Source organism: Hypomesus nipponensis, chromosome 16 (assembly GCF_054491055.1).
Source record: "Hypomesus nipponensis isolate SF chromosome 16, ASM5449105v1, whole genome shotgun sequence".
In the NCBI taxonomy this organism is placed as follows: Eukaryota; Metazoa; Chordata; class Actinopteri; order Osmeriformes; family Osmeridae; genus Hypomesus; species Hypomesus nipponensis.
This window is the reverse complement of record NC_140376.1, coordinates 6,263,146-6,280,000: the sequence shown is the minus strand read 5'-3', so window position 1 is coordinate 6,280,000 and position 16,855 is coordinate 6,263,146. Positions and strand designations below refer to the sequence as shown.

The 16,855-nt window shown below is 47.6% G+C and overlaps 2 protein-coding genes across 5 annotated transcripts in view; one reads left to right on the top strand and one right to left on the bottom strand.

Moving 5' to 3' along the window:
* The window catches only part of wwc3 (WWC family member 3), a 31,587-nt gene extending 20,046 nt beyond the window's left edge, over nucleotides 1–11,541 (bottom strand). For all 4 annotated transcript variants that reach the window (XM_084676226.1, XM_084676228.1, XM_084676227.1 and 1 more), the window contains exons 1-3: nucleotides 11,153–11,541; nucleotides 1,291–1,400; nucleotides 60–263 (exon numbers count right to left, since the gene is read on the bottom strand). In XM_084676226.1, the coding sequence (XP_084532352.1) occupies nucleotides 60–263; nucleotides 1,291–1,400; nucleotides 11,153–11,298 (460 nt within the window). In that variant the 5' untranslated portion in view covers nucleotides 11,299–11,541. The remainder of the gene's footprint in view (nucleotides 1–59; nucleotides 264–1,290; nucleotides 1,401–11,152) is intronic.
* Nucleotides 11,542–14,106: 2,565 nt separating this feature from the next.
* On the top strand, nucleotides 14,107–15,571 carry cldn33b (claudin 33b). The gene has a single exon (XM_084676147.1). The coding sequence runs from the start codon at nucleotides 14,295–14,297 to the stop codon at nucleotides 14,955–14,957; it is 663 nt and encodes a 220-aa protein (XP_084532273.1). The 5' UTR covers nucleotides 14,107–14,294; the 3' UTR covers nucleotides 14,958–15,571.
* The last annotated feature ends 1,284 nt before the right edge of the window (nucleotides 15,572–16,855 follow it).

The window sequence follows — 16,855 nt, the reverse complement described above, 5'->3', positions numbered from 1 at the left end:
TAGCAGGAAGAGGAGGGGCCTGTGAGGGTGGTAGCAGGAAGAGGAGGGGCTTGCGTTACCGCTGGGGGGCTCCAGGCCGTCCTCCTGGCAGAGCTGCTGGAGGAGCAGCAGCTGGTGCTGGGCCAGCTCCAGGCGCTGCTGCTTGATCAGGTACATCTCCTTCTTGGCGCTGAGGGCCTCCTGGGCCACCACCAGGTACTCCTTCAGCATGCGCTCCTGCTCCTGGCGCCATTGGGTCCTCGGGTTCTCAATCTGGGTGACTTCTGGGGGGGAAGGCGAAGGGGAAAGGAGACCAGGGGGAAGATTAGAGGATGAAGGGGGGGGGGGGGGGGGATATATCAGCAGCAGTTATCACATGCAGGCTGTTGATGCCAGCCCACAGCAGAATTATTTCATAAACACACACCTACTGCTCTTCTTGCGTGTATAGGTCAGTAACAATAACAAACTCGCCCCGATGTTTCGGCGCTCCTGTGGACTCGTGAGAGTAGAACTTGTTTCTCTAATTCTCAACGGAGCAGAGCGTGCAGTGGAGGGTTCTGGGAGGAGGAGCGGCTCAGCCAATCAGCTGCCGCTCCGCCGGTGAGCTCACGTCTGAGACGCGGGTGGGGACAGGAAGTACGGAGCCTGGGTTCCGGAGCAGCAACACTACAAACTTACGGCAAAAGCCATGAATGAACACGGCCAGGCGCTCCAAACAAAGCCAATGTCACAGCTGCTGGTGAAACAGCTCACTGGACAGCAGTCTTACATTTATAATCATTTGAAATGTTGTCAATCGGGAACAGAAATGTATCTGTAAGGGAGGTGAGGTCAGACTGTGGTGATCCGGGCCTCCTGCTGGAACTGTGACTCGCCATGCGTCAGAGCGTGTGGTCTGCCGCAAGGTCACACGGGCCAGCGCGTCACATGATCTACACATTCCAGAGGTTCTGTGCGCTTCCCTTAAAAGGGGCCAGGTGGAGGACAGTGGAGATCTGGTCAGAGATGACAAGCTCCGTGTCTATTTGGGCTATCTGTGGTTTGCTGTCAAAGACTTGTGTCTTTGCCAGAATCCCATCCCCCCCCCCCCCCCCTCTATCCGATACACAGTCCAAGGTTCTTAGCCCATCCAGGGTCACAGGCCAGATACAGGAGGGGACAAAGAAGATTCTAGTTGATATTCGAGAACACCAGTCAAAACTCTGCTTTCCTACTCGTAGTCCTACAGTGCGGCGCTCCCTACTTGCGTACCACTTCCTGCGTTTGGACACTCTACCTTCCCTCCTTCCTGCGTGGCGGGGCACTTACTGTTGATGTGGTCGATGTAGTACACGCCCACCTGCTGATCGTACACCACCTCCCAGCCCAACGGCAGCTCGTCACCCACACAGTCAGCAAAGGTCAGGGGCTTGGTGATCCTGAGGAGCAGAGAACCGGGTCACGACTGGTACACTACACACACACACCTCACGCCCACGCCCGCACCGCCAGGTTCTGAGTGGCTGTTGGGTTGGAGAGCTCAGGTGCTCGACTGCAGGTCCCAGAGGTCCCAGGTTCGAATCCTGCAGTCTGTCTGTGTGCTTTTGGGACATTGAAAGGTATGCTCAATGGAAATACATCACACGCTAAGCTCCTGTGATAAACATTTTTGTAGTTGGGTAATCCCACCTATTGTATTAGTGACAATGACAGTAATATGCACTCAGAATTGAGAAAAGGTGTACTTGTCATTTAAGAGGTCATGTACCCGGATATTGGCAAAAACACATTCTTATCTTGCAGTGAGGGTAAAATTACAGGGGAGAGAAAAAGAAAGAAAACACACACACACACACACACACACACAGAGGCATCTCAAAAATCCAGAAAATTCCTTGAGAACCACAATGAATGCACGTTCTGTCATTCCCAGTCTGCAGTTGTGCTCAGTCCGGGGTTAGACGGGGCAAAGTTTGGCGTGTGGAGAAGACGTTCACAAACATTCCCTACATCACAACAGCACTTTATCATCTCCACGATACACATTCTCAATTACCGAGAAGACTGTCAATGGCGAGGGGGGATGGGGGAAGGTTGATGGAATTAAAAGCATGTAAAAAGGTAAACACAGCACACAAGCAGACCAGAAGCAGTCTGTTAGTACTGGGACTGTGGCATGGTGCGCACACACACACACACACACCCCTCCCTTCCCGAGTCTGTCAGATTGTCTCCTAACTGATTCGTGCAGGAGTGGTTAGGCCTAAGGCCTCATCAGCTGTCTAGTGTCTTCCTGCTCTGGCTGTGAAGACAGCCAGCTGATCTAGTTTGAAGGCAGGCATGCATATTAGGAGTCCTACAGCTTAGGACCAGAGGGAGGGTGACATAGTTGGAGGTGAAGACTAAGTGGATTGTAGTGTCGGGCTGGGAGGTTTAAGGGGGAAGGAGTGGGGTTATTCAGTTTTTGTGTTTAATAGTTTGCAGTATTTTTATTTATTTGGAATTCTCAAAAAAAGCTTTGGTTGCTCTCAAACACATGAGCACTTGCAAATGAGATTTCCCACGCTGAAGGAACTGTTTGGCTGGCATGAAAGGTCGTAATTTATTCCTGAGGTAAAAGTCTTGACATTAATAAGGCTTACTAATAGTTTTACGGTCCAAGACAAGTCTCTTTATTCAGAGAAGCCAAACTTTCGAACCTAACGACACAACTAATTGGGCTACATGACATGAGATCATGCAACATTAAAATGCTTCTTTGTTCCCTTCACCACTGTAAACATTAGACCTAGTCTTCCTCTCATGAAGCTAAAAGACAGTGTCACAGATAACTGTCGCTCTCTTGTCTACCACATGCATTGTGAGGTCCCCAGAACAATTGTCAGATTATTGCACTGTGTAAGATCAGGCTGTTTGTCTTCTGGAGGCAGTGGCGTAATTCTATGGGGGGACAGGGGCACACGTCCCCCCCCAATATGTGATCATACTGTTACTGTATGATTATGTCATGTTTTCCCTATACCTTTGTACTCTTGTGCACCGTCAATGAGTGAGTTAGGAGCACAAAATCAGACAGACATTTGGCACATATTTATGGATGGTAAATATCCAGTATTTGGCTAACATAATCCCTTAGACAACGACTAGGTGAATTTCACTAGAATTTGTGCAAATTTCGATTGCAATATACAGCTTGTGTTATACAATTACAAACATCGGACTCCGACTTATTTTATTTAGATACAAAATTAAAAATAAAGTGTGTATGTGCCAACACAGAAAGTCCCACAGCTGTCTCCCCCAATGTGTGATTGACTATTTTGCCCTTGTCTGGAGGACAGCTGAAGAACATGAAGCACCACATCTTGTGCTCGTCTAACATAAACCTGTCAAACATCTAACCCCAACACAGCTAATCGCCCGGTAAACCAGACTCATCACTCGCAGCACTACTCCTTCCGTGGTGATTCAGAGTTTAGACGTGAGCCGATCTGTCTCCATACGTTATGTTCTGATGACAGGAATGAGTAACGTCTGACTGACAACCATCCATCAGGCTAGACACGAGGGCTAGGGTGGTTAACCCCTTCGTCCGCAGTATGCTCACAATGCAGGGAGAGGAGCAGGCTTGTTCCTGGTGTTGCATGCACACAACAGAGGTCTCTCGCCCTCGTTCCCTTCACCACATTCCAGAAGAGACCGGGGGAGGAAGAGAGGATAGAAGGAGAGAGAGGGGCAGAGAGGCAGACAGAGAGGCAGACAGAGAGAGGTAGCTAAAGAGAGACAGAGAAACAGACAGACAGAAACAGAAAGAGAAACATTTGGAGAGACAGAACGAGAGAGAAAGAGAGAGAGGTTCGGCACCAAGCAGGAGGACACACATATACAGCTTCGCTACGAGCTGTGGTCCCCAGTATCCTGGTCCAGACACGTACCAGGGCACACAATTGACCCTGGACACCACACCTGCAAGCCCCCGCAGAGCAGACCATCACAACGGGGACAGCGAGCCACACAGCTGGCTCCTTTTTCCATTTGAAGTGGGTGTTAAGAGGTATTCTGGACATGTAAATGGATCTGAAGAGACAAGACCAACACTAGCGCACTGCCAGTCGGCTCCCTGAGTGTTTGACAAAAGCAAACAAATGGCTCCACCGCATAAGTCCTTTATCCTGAGAGAGTAAACACTGCATGGATTTCCACCACGGCACCCCTTGTTTAACGTAGGATTTAAATGTATGTTTTCACCCAAAGTAAAGAACCAACTATGTGGACGGGACACATGTAGAAACGCAATCCATTTTATGGCGCACGCAAGACAAGCAAACACGGAGAACAAATTTGTGGAGTGCGTTTGAAACGCGCGACAGGCCCCTTGTCAATTGAAGTCTGTCCAATGTCCCATTCCATCCACTAGGAGTTCGTTCGCTGCCTGCCGGCCCGGATGGGGCGACGTGTAGTCATGAACCACAACCTCAGCCTAACATGTTGGGTTGGTGTCACACAGCAGCCATAAAACCGGAGAATCAAAACACGAGTGACTCTGGGGAAGCGAGCAGTGTGACATCAGGGCAGCAAGACAGAGCGGTATTGAGCTGCCCTTCTCACAAGCCCCCAGAGGGGGAGAGGAGGGGAGAGGAGCTGGGCTCTCACACACATCTGAGGAAGAGAAAGTCTGAATGTTTGGTTTGTTACGCAGTCTTGTGACAGCAGCCCCAGCTTTGCCAAGTCATGTCTTGGAAGGCTGTTTAACCACCGTGGAGAGGAGAAGAGAGGAGAGGGGGGGGGGGTAAGTAGGGGGAGGAGAGGAGCGAGGAGGAGGTGAGGTGAAGGCAGAGAGGAGAGGAGGGGATGGGACTTCGAACCTGGGCAAATCAAAAAACCTTCTTTCCACAGAGAGTGAGAGAGACAGAAACATTACAGTGCTCCACCGAGACAGAACTCCGCCCACATCCTGAGAGGAAGTCTTAGCCCACTCGAACTCACAAACATGGATCTAGACCTAGTCCGAACGCCATCTCAATAACGGTCAACCGAAGAGGCTGACGATACCAGCAGCCACTCCTGCAATATATGGCGACACCTGGGCCTCGCAAGCCAGTGAGGAAACCAGTCGGGCCAAAAGTAGAACTGAGTTAAGCTACACGAAAATACCCCAAGGGAAGAAAGAAAAACCTGGGTCATGGTGCCCTCCTGAGATTCGAAAGCATCTCCACAGTTCAAGGCCGCACAGACAAGATAGTCTGGCGTCATAAAGAGGCACACAGCAATCCTTTTCTAAAACATCCACATGCAATGGTACGCAGTGAGTCACTATCAGTAAACCTCCATGCTGTTCTAGCTGCATGTGCGATGATAATAGTCCTATACGAGTATTCGTGGATGTGCTCTTCCACCCCAGCCTGCGAGAATGCCATTCTATAAGGGTGACCACACCGCTGTTGGATTTGGAGTGTGGGAGCTAATAATGCTCCCCATTTCAGCCCAACGCATACGCGCTAACGACGAGAGACATTTGCTAATTCTATAATAATCTGTGCTGCATGCTGTCTTTGGTTTTTCCGAGAGGGTATTTCTATCTGCAGCGGGGGGCCTCCTCTGGGTGCCTGGGGCCCGGGGCATGGGAAAGGCATGTGAAACTAGAGTCTGGGCCGCGAGGCCTCGTCTGCATCTCCATCCCCACCACTCCTCAGTCCTCGCTGGCCTCGTCGACAACAAAGGCCCGGAGCTGCATTCCGGCTGCAAATTAAGATGCTCCAAAGAACAGGCCGAGGCATTCCTCATACGGAATGCTGCCCCTAAAAATAATATTCCCAGTTAAACTTAATTATAGGAGGCGGGAGGTTGTGTTTTAATGCTGTGGATTTGGGACACCGTGCCCCCCCCCCCCCCCCGCCCCCCCACCCCCCAGTCCCCAGGGGCCGCCAGATCACAGTAACAGCTCTCAAGTCTTTAACAGGCCACATGTTTTTAAACAGCTAATAAAAATTGAAAGGAGCTCCTGTCCCTGTTGACTGCCACGCCAGTCGATCAGGTCTGTATAACTTTATTGGCGCTCTTTTTACAGCCTTAATTCATCCACTCTGTTCATTTAGACTACTTGTCGCCATGGCACGGTGCGGTCTGTCTTGGTCGCGTGGGAGTACAGGCTAGACATGGTTGCCATGGATTTGGGGCGTGGCTTCTGTTGGGCAAACCGTCCCATACAGCTCTGTTAGAGCACTTCACATCCCGACTGGGTTCACGTTATGACCACAGTTCAGGTCGGGAACGTTTACCAGTGGCACACAAACGCGCGCAGCGCCAGGTTTCACTGCACGGGCTACCCTCGCCTCACACAACAGGCAAGATCCTTTAACAAGGATGGAAGGAGTTGAGGTCTCATGCTCGCGGATGTAATGAGAGATGCAGATGGTGGACTCCATCTCAGACAGCAAGCTGCTGATGCTGAGGTCCACAATAAGGAGGAGGACTTGACCTCTGAATAACTAGCATCGCATGTGTTGACACCCAAAAAAACCCACAACAAATGTGGCGACACCAAGATAGACGCTGTCATAGATGGGCATGAGGGCTGAATGCTAAATACTGTACGGCCCATTTTAAACTGTAACACACCAGAAATAACTGTCCGGTTTCTCCCTCATTCCAGATTTTACTGTTAGCGCCTCTCAAGAGTAGAGGAGGGCTACCAGACCTGATCCCGATGGGACCTGTTGGAACTACATGTCGGGGTTTTGGGTATGCTTCCTGTTTGAAGTTGCCTGTTTTGGTCACGTCAGCTGGGATAGCCTACTTGACATAGCGATTAAACTTTTCTTTCACAAGAATTATAGAGTAAACAATGAATTTAAATGATGGAACTACGGTCTGTGAGTCAAACGCGGTGCCTCAGCTCGCATCAACTGCGTCTGACTCGGGTTTGTTTCGGACATTAATAAAAAGAACGCCTGTCGCGTTCGGGTCGAGCTCGGTTACTATATTCTCTCGGACTCGGGTCGGGTTCAGACAGAAATATGCGGGACAAGCCTCGCTCCACAGGGCCTGACAGACACAACCTCCGGGGAAAGAAGAAGGCCACAAGTGTTGGTCTAAAAATTCCATTCTGGGTTAAAAAAGAAACGTGAAAACAACTTTGGGAGGAATGTCATTTATGTGCGCCGGGGCTGGGAGAGAGAGGGAGTCAGGAGGCTGGGTGCAGCGTTTCAGACCCTGGAGCAGCTGGGAGTGGAGAGGCCAGGCAGCGTCTGACATCCCCAGACCCCGTTATGAGCAGAATCTGATGAAAATAGGACTCCTATAAGTAGCCCGGCTGCCTGACCGAGCCGTCTCCCTGTGTGACGCACACATTTAGATGGCGTCTCATCTCTTGGGGTGGAGGGTGAGGGTGGGGTGGCAGTCTAGGAGGGTGGGGTGGCAGTCTGGGGGAGGGGGGGGGGGGGGTAGCCCAGACAGGCCCGTCTGAGTTTAAGAAAAAGGATGACATCCTTCGTTACGAGCCGTAGAATTTCTTTCTTGTAAAAAAAACCTCGGTTTAACGCGTGTGTAAAGAACACAGGAACAACTACTGTGCAGACGGGAATGGGAGGAGCTGCCTGTTTACCGGCCTCATAACAGACTTCCTGCATGACTACATCTGCACTTCACTATACTACACCATACACTTCACTATACTACACCATACACTTCACTCCTCTACACCATACACTTCACTATACTATCCTATCCTACAATATACTTTTCTATACCACATTATTATATGAATCCACACCACTCCAACACTGCACTGTATCATAACACTATACGACACAACTACACTATTCTATACCATACAACCATGCTATTTTACACCACTGCACTGTACAACCCTATACTACACCATTCTACTATACTACATCACTACACTACTAAACTCTACCACTACGTTCAGGCCTAATGAGCACATTGGCTCAGCTGGCTCTCACTCCTTCAGGCCGGATGCCCCAAACGTATACAGACGGCACATCCAGACAAGCATACATTCTACATGTGAACACTGGGCAGGTCAGTAGGCAAGACACTATTCTACACTATACTATCCAAGTACACTATTCTATCGTACGCCCAGACACATAGTACATCCATGTTTAGATGCATTTCTACATGTGAGCTCTGGGCAGGTTGGTAGGCTGACAGGAGAACGCAGGGGATCCTGGTCTGTATAAGCAACGACCACGGAACAAAAGCACATTTCAAAGAGTGTGCCGTTTTGGAGTAAAAAAAAAAAACGCTTAAGTTTCACGGAGCACAATGGCTTGTTGTCTGAACAGGGATTGTATGGAAGGAGACGGGCAAACGCATTGTTCTCTCAGGAAACAGAACACACAAACCACACAGGCAAAGTGACACGGGCTGAAACAATGGCACGTTGGTAACCTCCCCTTTTCACCAGAGGAGAAGAGAAAAGAGCGGTGATAATGAAAACACTGGGAGAAGCAGAACAGCAGAGGGGTTCAGGCGCATGTGAATAACCTCTAGGCTCTGGAAACACGGCTCACCCTTTCCAGAATAATTGAATTTGGTGAGCTTTGTGACCACGTATAAAGACTTCCTTTGGCGAAGCGGCAGGCCGGCCGCGCTCGAAGCACAACAGAGCTAATAAAGAAGAACTACTGAGGCTCTGGGACTGTGGAAGAGGCTGGGGCGCTGCGAACGAGGCCGGGGCTGGGCTCTGTGGCTGGGACTAGTGCTGGGGCTGAGCCTGGGGCTCTGGGTTTAGGGCAGGGGTTGAGGCAGGGGCTGGGGCAAAGGCCATGATATAGGGGGCTAGGGATGAGGCTGGTGCTGGGGCCGTGATGGAGGGGCTGGGGCTGGGGATGAGGCTGGGGCGGAGGGTGAGGCGAGAGGGGTGCAGACACGTGGGAACTGCCTCTGTTCTGCTGCTTTGTCAGGGGCCGCCCCACAAGCAGAGCCCCTGGGCATTAGTGTAGGCATGCCTGACATAACGCTCATTCCACAGTAACAAAAAAGACCCACAAAACTGTTCAACTGCAGGGCTGCCGGAGGGGCCCGGGCGGCCTCAGGGCTGCTGATGGGACAGAGGCTGGAGGCTCTGGAGATGGAGGGGCCACGGATAGAGGGGCAACAGAGGGAGAGAACAGTCTCCAGGTCCTCTGAAGGCTACAGGGCCAGGGCAGCCTCAACTATCAAGCCTCCGTTTGCATTTGGCCCAGATAGGGTCTCTGACATGTGGGTTCCTTCAAAATATAAGTGTGATACCTGACAAGGCTGAAAAAAGGAGACGTGCTTCTGTGTGTGTGAACGACGACACCACAAAGACTATACAGTGTGTGTGACACATTGCTTCTTCCTAGAGCAAGTCCTGTGGTTTGCCAGGTGACTGTGTAGTACATTCACACACTCATCTAACTTTTCACTACAAGTTGTCACCTCACCAGTCCAGCTCCATTCTGGCCCTCCATCCCCTGCCTCCTGGCACACTGGCCCTGGAAAGCCCTGTCTGTCCACTAACATCCCTCACTCCCTCTCTCACTCCCTCCCTCTCTTCCTGTGTCTCTCACTCTCTGTCTCTCTGTCTTTCTCTGTCTCTCTCTCTCTGTGTCTCTCTCTCTGTGTCACTCTCTCTCCGTCTCTCTCTCTCTCCGTCTCTCTCTCTCTCCGTCTCTCTCTCTGTATGTCTCTGTGTGTCTCTCTCTGTGTCTCAATCTCTCTTTCGCCTCCCAGAGAAAGATTGTATCAAAATTGTCACAAAATTAAACTCAGACTCATCTCACCTTGAGTGATCTTAGACAAACTGAGCAGTTTTTTTAATAAAGAAAAAAACCAAATGATATGTTGAATAGTAACAAAGAGACAGACCAACTGTAAAACTGTATTTACCCCCTTTGATGGGTTGGAGATTTCAGATTTCTCAGAATCATATCAGCTTCACAAAACAATGAATCATATGACTGGTGGGGGGAGCCTTCAAGTAGATCAGGTTTTCTTATCTAGATATGGCAATTACTTCAATCCCTTTGCTTAAAAAAAAGAAAACCAGTAGGAGCGTCTGTTTGTATACAACAGTTAAACGTTTTTACTAGCCTTTAAACTGAAACTTTGAGACGTTGAAATGTTTCTTACTCATCCACCACAGTAGCCATGCTCCTCTTATACAGCCTACATGGTTAATGTCTTCGTTGTGCACCATTTGCACCAACTTTATAGAGCGTCACTATTATTCTTCAAGATTACTCTGTAAACCAAAAGGTTGTTTGAAGTCTGTGTAAATCCCCAAACTCGCGCCGTTTTCTGGGCTGGTGAAATCTAAGTCCCTCCAAAGCACATCCTTGCAGTTGCAGCTTTCCAAGTGGCCCAACTAGCATTCTTGACATACCTCCACAGAGATCTCTGGGAGTTGTAGTATAATGTGCTTATGCAATTCCGGGATGTGGTTGTTTCAAAAACACGTTTGGGATTACAAAAAAATATTAACGTCGTAAAAGCCTTAAAATAGGAACTATCTAGCCTGTTATATTTGGTAATGTCCTCAATTTGAATTGTATTAGGCCTAACAAGAAAGTGTAAATACAATATGTAACTGAACAATGACATTCTCAATCTGTCATTAAGTGATTGGAAGATTTGCCAGTCGCACATGTGATGATCAGGTCTGCTGTAATTATTTTCAGCTGATTCATTTGATTAAAACACAGCTGACTGGGTTTATTTATACAATTAAATCAACGAAGCATTTAAAACGTAAATAACGTTGGCTACAGGCCTATCCAAACTATGCGGAATCAGAAAACTCGGGAAGAATAAATTGAGGTGGTGTCATTATTTCTAATAGTGACAGAACAAGTTGCTCACGCAGCATAACACAAGTTTACATCCTGTCAACTTCAACACAGGTTACCAAAGCATAAAGAAGTGACACTCGGCCTTCTGAAGGCGTTAATAATGTTCACTGCACAGGCTAATGTGGTCTTTAAAATTTGGAAGTACGCACTGAAACGTCGAGACACTCCTGTTTTGATTTCCCGGCAAAACATTACAAACTTGGCAAACTTGTTGCTCTGCTGACTTCGCTTCTCGAGACCCTCCGCCCTCAACACTCCATCCTGTGGATGAGATCTTAGAACGTTGCCTCAAAGTTAGATGAGTTAAATCCCTTAGTTTACAGCGTTCATGCATCCCTACTTCGTTTTACCTGTCCCTTGGATCAATCCATGAAGTCTGTCGAGTGTTGTGGTCAATGTAGAAGACTCTGCCGTCATAATCCCGTGCTTCTTCCCAGCCCGCGGGTAGCGGCAGCTCCGAGCTTTCTCTTCGTTTACTGCTGCTCACCCACGGCATAGCGTTGGGATGGTGAGGGGGTTATTGCTGACGCCAGACCCCCTGCCCTTTCTCCGAAAAGTTTCCCTTCACAACATTACAAACTCTCTCTTTGCACTGTCTAGATAACTACAAAAACTTTCCGCCGAGATTCACAACTTCAACGAAGCAGCCCGAAATGCATATACTTTTCCCCAAAAACTACCGCGACGCTCTCACGAGCCTCGGTCCTCCATGTTCGCCTGTCCTACCATATTTCATTCCATCGAGTCCATATTCGGGCAAAGGAAATTTACATAAGCAGAGAACGTACGAGTGAACGAGTAGCTCTGTCCAATAGGATACCATGTTTCCACGCTCTCAAGTGATGAATCTGTGTAGTATAATTTGTCAATTTTTTTGTAATGCAATTATGTTATTATGTGAGGGATTTGCTAAACCTCTTTGGATATGTTTTGAATAGACTCGCCTACATGTTTTGTAATCATCATTCTGACCTCATCTCTTTACTGTTACAATACACTAGCTACTCTAAAATAGAAAATAAAATTAGTCTACTTTACTAAAAGTTAAAGATACATTGTTTTACAGTTCAATATTCCCAATAATTTCATGCCTTCTGAAATATTTAGGCAATTGGCCTACATTGTTAGCAAAATTAAAGAACAATAATGATTTATGTAGTTTTACCTTTCTCAAGAGATTGTCATAAGCCTAAACAAATACAACTAAATAACAGGCTTTTGTTGATGATATTGATCACAATTATACAGATTGTTGATTGTTGTCAACCTTAATGTTGCTAAACAGTCTTGTTCGTAGGCCATCTAACTGTTTTAATTTCACTCACTGATAGCGGCCAAATAAAAACAGCATAGACTGCATTTTATCCTTTGTTTGAGGACCAGCGACTATATACTCTTCTGCCATGTACAAATAGCCTCGCAAATTGCAGTTTTAGAGAAGCGTTTCCGTTGGTGCAATGGGGCCATCTTGTGGCTCGCCGATCGTAGAGGCCTATACTTTAAACTTGGTGTCGTACTGGTGCTCTCCGCCGGCGAGAACGCGACGCAGTTGACCATGACTCATAACAGTGCATAGATTTACTAGTCCATCATCGCTACTACACGGGCTCGAAAACGAAAATAATCTAAATAGAATGTCGTCGTCATCCGTTGATCAATCACAATTTGATTTGCTTCTGATAGACGCACTGGTCAGGGTCTCAGAAGAGATTGAAGCAATGCCGGTTGACTAACATCTTGTTTTTTTCACTTTTCCCCCATGAATGAAATTGCGTTAACATAGTGAAGTGGTTTGCATGTTTTAGGCCTACATACTGCTATACTGACTGAGCAAAGTTAATGATTATGTCAGTTTATTTTTGAACACTGTCATATCACAACACAGTGTCATAAAGATCGCCATCAAGTTTGTAGCCTGTATTTTTTTCGCACTGATACTTTCACAATTGTTGGGTTGGGTATCAGAGGTTTGAATCTATGACTAACTCAAATCAGCATGCAAGAGTGTTGTACAAGTGCGCAATCGAGCAGGCGTACAACCCCTGTCAGGGCATCGGGACAGTCAGCTGAGCTTTGTAGCTATAGCTTTGTATTGCCCGACGGAGGAGGGATTTAACAGAATAGAGGTCTTATGCATGTGTGCTTGTGTGAGTTTGAGTGTGGTGTACTGAGTGTTTACGGCTGAGAAAGATTTCCTGGCGTCATATACTTCTGCGTCAAACTCCTACTTTCAGTCCTCACAGGCGCTGTAGTGTTCAAATCGGAGTTCTTACACACAATAAACACTGTTGTTTCTCCCTCAATCTCCTTCAATCCCATGGACTAAATGCTTTGCGGTCTCAAGACCTTGCACATTATAGGTAAAACCATTTCCCCCAAAAACCTACTCAAATAAACTCATGATCTCCATGCAAAAGATTTTAAGTCCATGTACTTGCTGAATTACAAGGATTATATTTTTATTTTGTGATTTACAAACAGGATCAGTTGCCTGCTTAAATGGAGAGCAAGTCCAGTAATATTACTAGTAATAAAAAGGTCATTCATGGTTTTGGTACAGTAGGCCTATATGATCTGAATATAGTTGACTTATTTGATTCATCATTAGATTGAGTTTACTCTGAGTTTAGAATTTAGACATTAAAGAGACTACTTGGTGTCCCCACCTCAGGATTATCTTTCCTCTCTCCCTCACATTTTCAAATGATCATGTACTGTAAACAAACTTGTTGCATTTTGTAACCTCACAATTTCTGTCTGTGTAATTGTTTTCCCTTCGCAATCTTGTGACACTTCAACCAACTCAATAATGTTGCCCAGCACATTAAAAACAATTGTGATCTAAACCTCTCTTGGAGATCTAAACATTTCTTAATCCTGACAATGACAACCCTCAGCCTTTAAAATGCACACTCAGAGCAACATCACAGAAATGTTAACTTCCAAAATCACCAACATGAATGACAGCAGTCAAAATTCTTAGAAAGACCACCGTTTTCGCTGAAATATAATTACAGCAAAGTACATCTCAGATCTAAATGAGGTGTAAATGCCGTGTCAGTAAACCTTTAACATCCTGTCTGCATTTAATAGTGTCCCATGTGGAATTTAAGTGAAGAGATGGACTGGATTCTCAATGATCTTGTGGAAGGCAGGCCTGCCCTGTTCTGCCTGCCTGCCTGCCCCTCCTCTGCCTATTGGCACAGCAACAGAAACAGTGGACACCACAAAGGGGAGGGCCAAACGTCAGAGAGACCCTTTCCTCCCGACCGCAGAAGATGTGTGCTTTCTCTGAGTGGGAACAGTTTGTGCAACAGCTCCCAGCTCCAGCGCCGCCGGACTGGTCAACTCTAATCGGCAGGTGCTTTTGAGAAGCCTCATTCCCTATCCGAACTGCTGGAAGGGCCTTTCCAGTCGCGTTGCAAACCCAGAGAAGAAGAGCTCTTGTGGGTCTGTCGAGCGAGGAGGCCCCCCCAGGGGGAGAGGAGAACCATGGACCCTTGCGTCTGCATCCTGGAGACGCTGGGGATGTTTGTGTACACGGGAGCCTGGCTGTGCGCACTGGCCTGCACCCTCATGCCCCAGTGGCAGACCCAATCCACGGCACTGCTGGCTATTGAGAGCTACGAGAGGGGCCTTTGGGAGACCTGCGTGGTGCAGGAAGTGGGCGGAACGGAGTGCCGGGCGTACGACACCCTACTGGGCCTGACCCACGACATCAAGCTGGCGCGAATCTTCATGTGCTTATCCCTGTCCATGGGTGTGCTGGGACTCCTGTTAGCCATACCGGGGCTGTCCATGATCAAGAGCTGCAAGGGGCAGGGAGGCCGCAGGGCTAAGCGGGCCTTCAAGGTCGCGGGTGGGGTCTTGGGGGTGGTGTCTGGACTGCTGTGCCTGGTCCCTGTGTCCTACGAGGCCCACTTGACCGTGGTGCACTTCTTCGACGAGACGGTGCCCGACGTGGTGCCTCGCTGGGAGTTTGGAGACGCTCTGTTCTGCGGGTGGGCGGGGGGCTTCCTGCTCCTGGTGGCTGGCCTGCTGCTCGTCTCGTCCAGCCTGTGCTGCCAGAAGGAGCCCCTGCCCTTGGTGGAGAAGCGGAGGTACGAGGTCCAGGCCGCTGATCCCTCCCTGAAGAAACGATCCGAGTATGTTTGAGAGGGCGGAGGGGTGGGGGGACGGGGGACGGAGGAATCGTGCACAGGCTTGGCTTCAACCTTGGAGGGCTTTCCAATACATCTTTTGATACTTTTGAACTCGGCTCCGTGTCATGGAGGAGGGCTGGTGGCTCAGAAAACTACCCAGAATCCACCGGGAAATCAGACCTTTAGGAGTTGTTTTCTGAGAGCAGGTAAAATGACATTTGAATGATCACCCTGAACTGTGATGAAAATCTTTGGTATATGTATGCATCTATTGAAAACAGTCACCAATGAATTATCTGTTAATTATCTGGTTATCTGGTCACAGAACCACACACCTCCAAAAACCTGAGGTGAGCGCTGGACTTGAAATTAGGTTACAGCTCTCCAGTTCTGAATCCAATTACATTTTTCTTTGTTAACTGTATCATCTTGGATGACTTCAGGATCTCAATCTGTCAACCTAAACAATACCAAAGTCATTTTTATGGTGCAATAGCAACCTTATGATCATAAACCACCTAAACATTACACTGTGTTATTATGAGTAGGCTTCTGTAGTATGTGTTGTACTGTACAGTACAGCTATGTATTCAAAGTTGCAGTACTTGATTCATATAAAGATATTTATGCAGATATGATCCATTGGTCGTTCCTTTTGTTGTTGTTATTGATGTTTATTTCTTTCATATTTTTACTTGTGAGCTGAAAAAATCATGATTTATTATTTGTAATTTGAGGGAAACTTAGAAACTGGTAAAGGTTGAAGGTGACAGTTTCTAAGTTTCCGTCAATGCACTCTTACTGTCACAAGCAGTGTGGAAACCATTGTTGCTTAGCGATCAAGTTGACAGTCGTAAGCCCTTCTACACCGTGCTCACTCCCCAACATGGGCCAAGGTCAATTATTTTACATATCAACTCTATTCAAGTCCATCTGAGAAGTGAGATTCCTTGAAAATACAACAATATACATGATAAGCAAACCTGAAATACTACTAAAAGAATATTCAAAACGATACGAATTTGTACATGTCCAAATCGACTGCAACCTCGTTTCCTTATATGTAAGAAAACATCCGTCTGAGTGATCTCAGGAATTCTCTGGATGGTCCGTCGACAGTGAGGGACCGAGCCCAGCCTGTCAGGAGTGTCTCCTGTGGAGGAGACACAGCGTGAGCCTAATTCCCTCAGATTTCCTGGTTGGTCGCTGGGCTAAGCTGTGTTTAATGAACGGCCTAATGAGCAATGTGTCTTGTGAAGAATGCAGAGCAGGCTGCCTCACGGCCCTCGCTCTGATACGGCTACGAAGATCTGCCAGGGTCAGGTCAGGGGGCACAGCTGGGAACATTGTATACTCTCTCTCTCTTAATATACATGTTTACATCTCTCTCTCTTTTTTCTTTCTCTTTCTTTCTCATCTCTCTCTCTTTCTCAATCTGTCTCTCTCTCTCTTCACATTTATGGTCCACAGTCGTTAATTTCTGTTGATGGTCCTGGTTATTAGAGAGTTTATACACATCCTCTGGGTTGACCACAGATATAACCCCCCCACCCCCAGGTTTGGGCCGGGGCCAGGAAATGGAGGGGTTGGTCCAAAAGCTTTCTCTGACGCCACTCAGATGTGGGGTCAGATACCAGCAGAAACGACACAGTCAAAACAACTTGCTAATTGCATCGAGATACTTGCTTGAGATTGCTACGTGCCTTTTGTGTAATGGAAGCACTGGCATTTCTCCATCTCATTTAGGGCTGTGTTCTAAACAGTAGTGTAGGTGCAGTACAAAGAGCACTTACATTTTATGTGAAAAGTTTTTAATTTATGACACAGCATTTGTATTATGGGTCAGCACAAGGCCGTAATCATAATATATACTGGGGGGGACACTTCCTGCTCAATATATTGATATAAAAA

Coding starts and splice junctions, on each gene's coding strand:
- cldn33b (XM_084676147.1), top strand. CDS start 14,295: ATGGACCCTTGCGTCTGCATCCTGGAGACGCTGGGGATGTTTGTGTAC.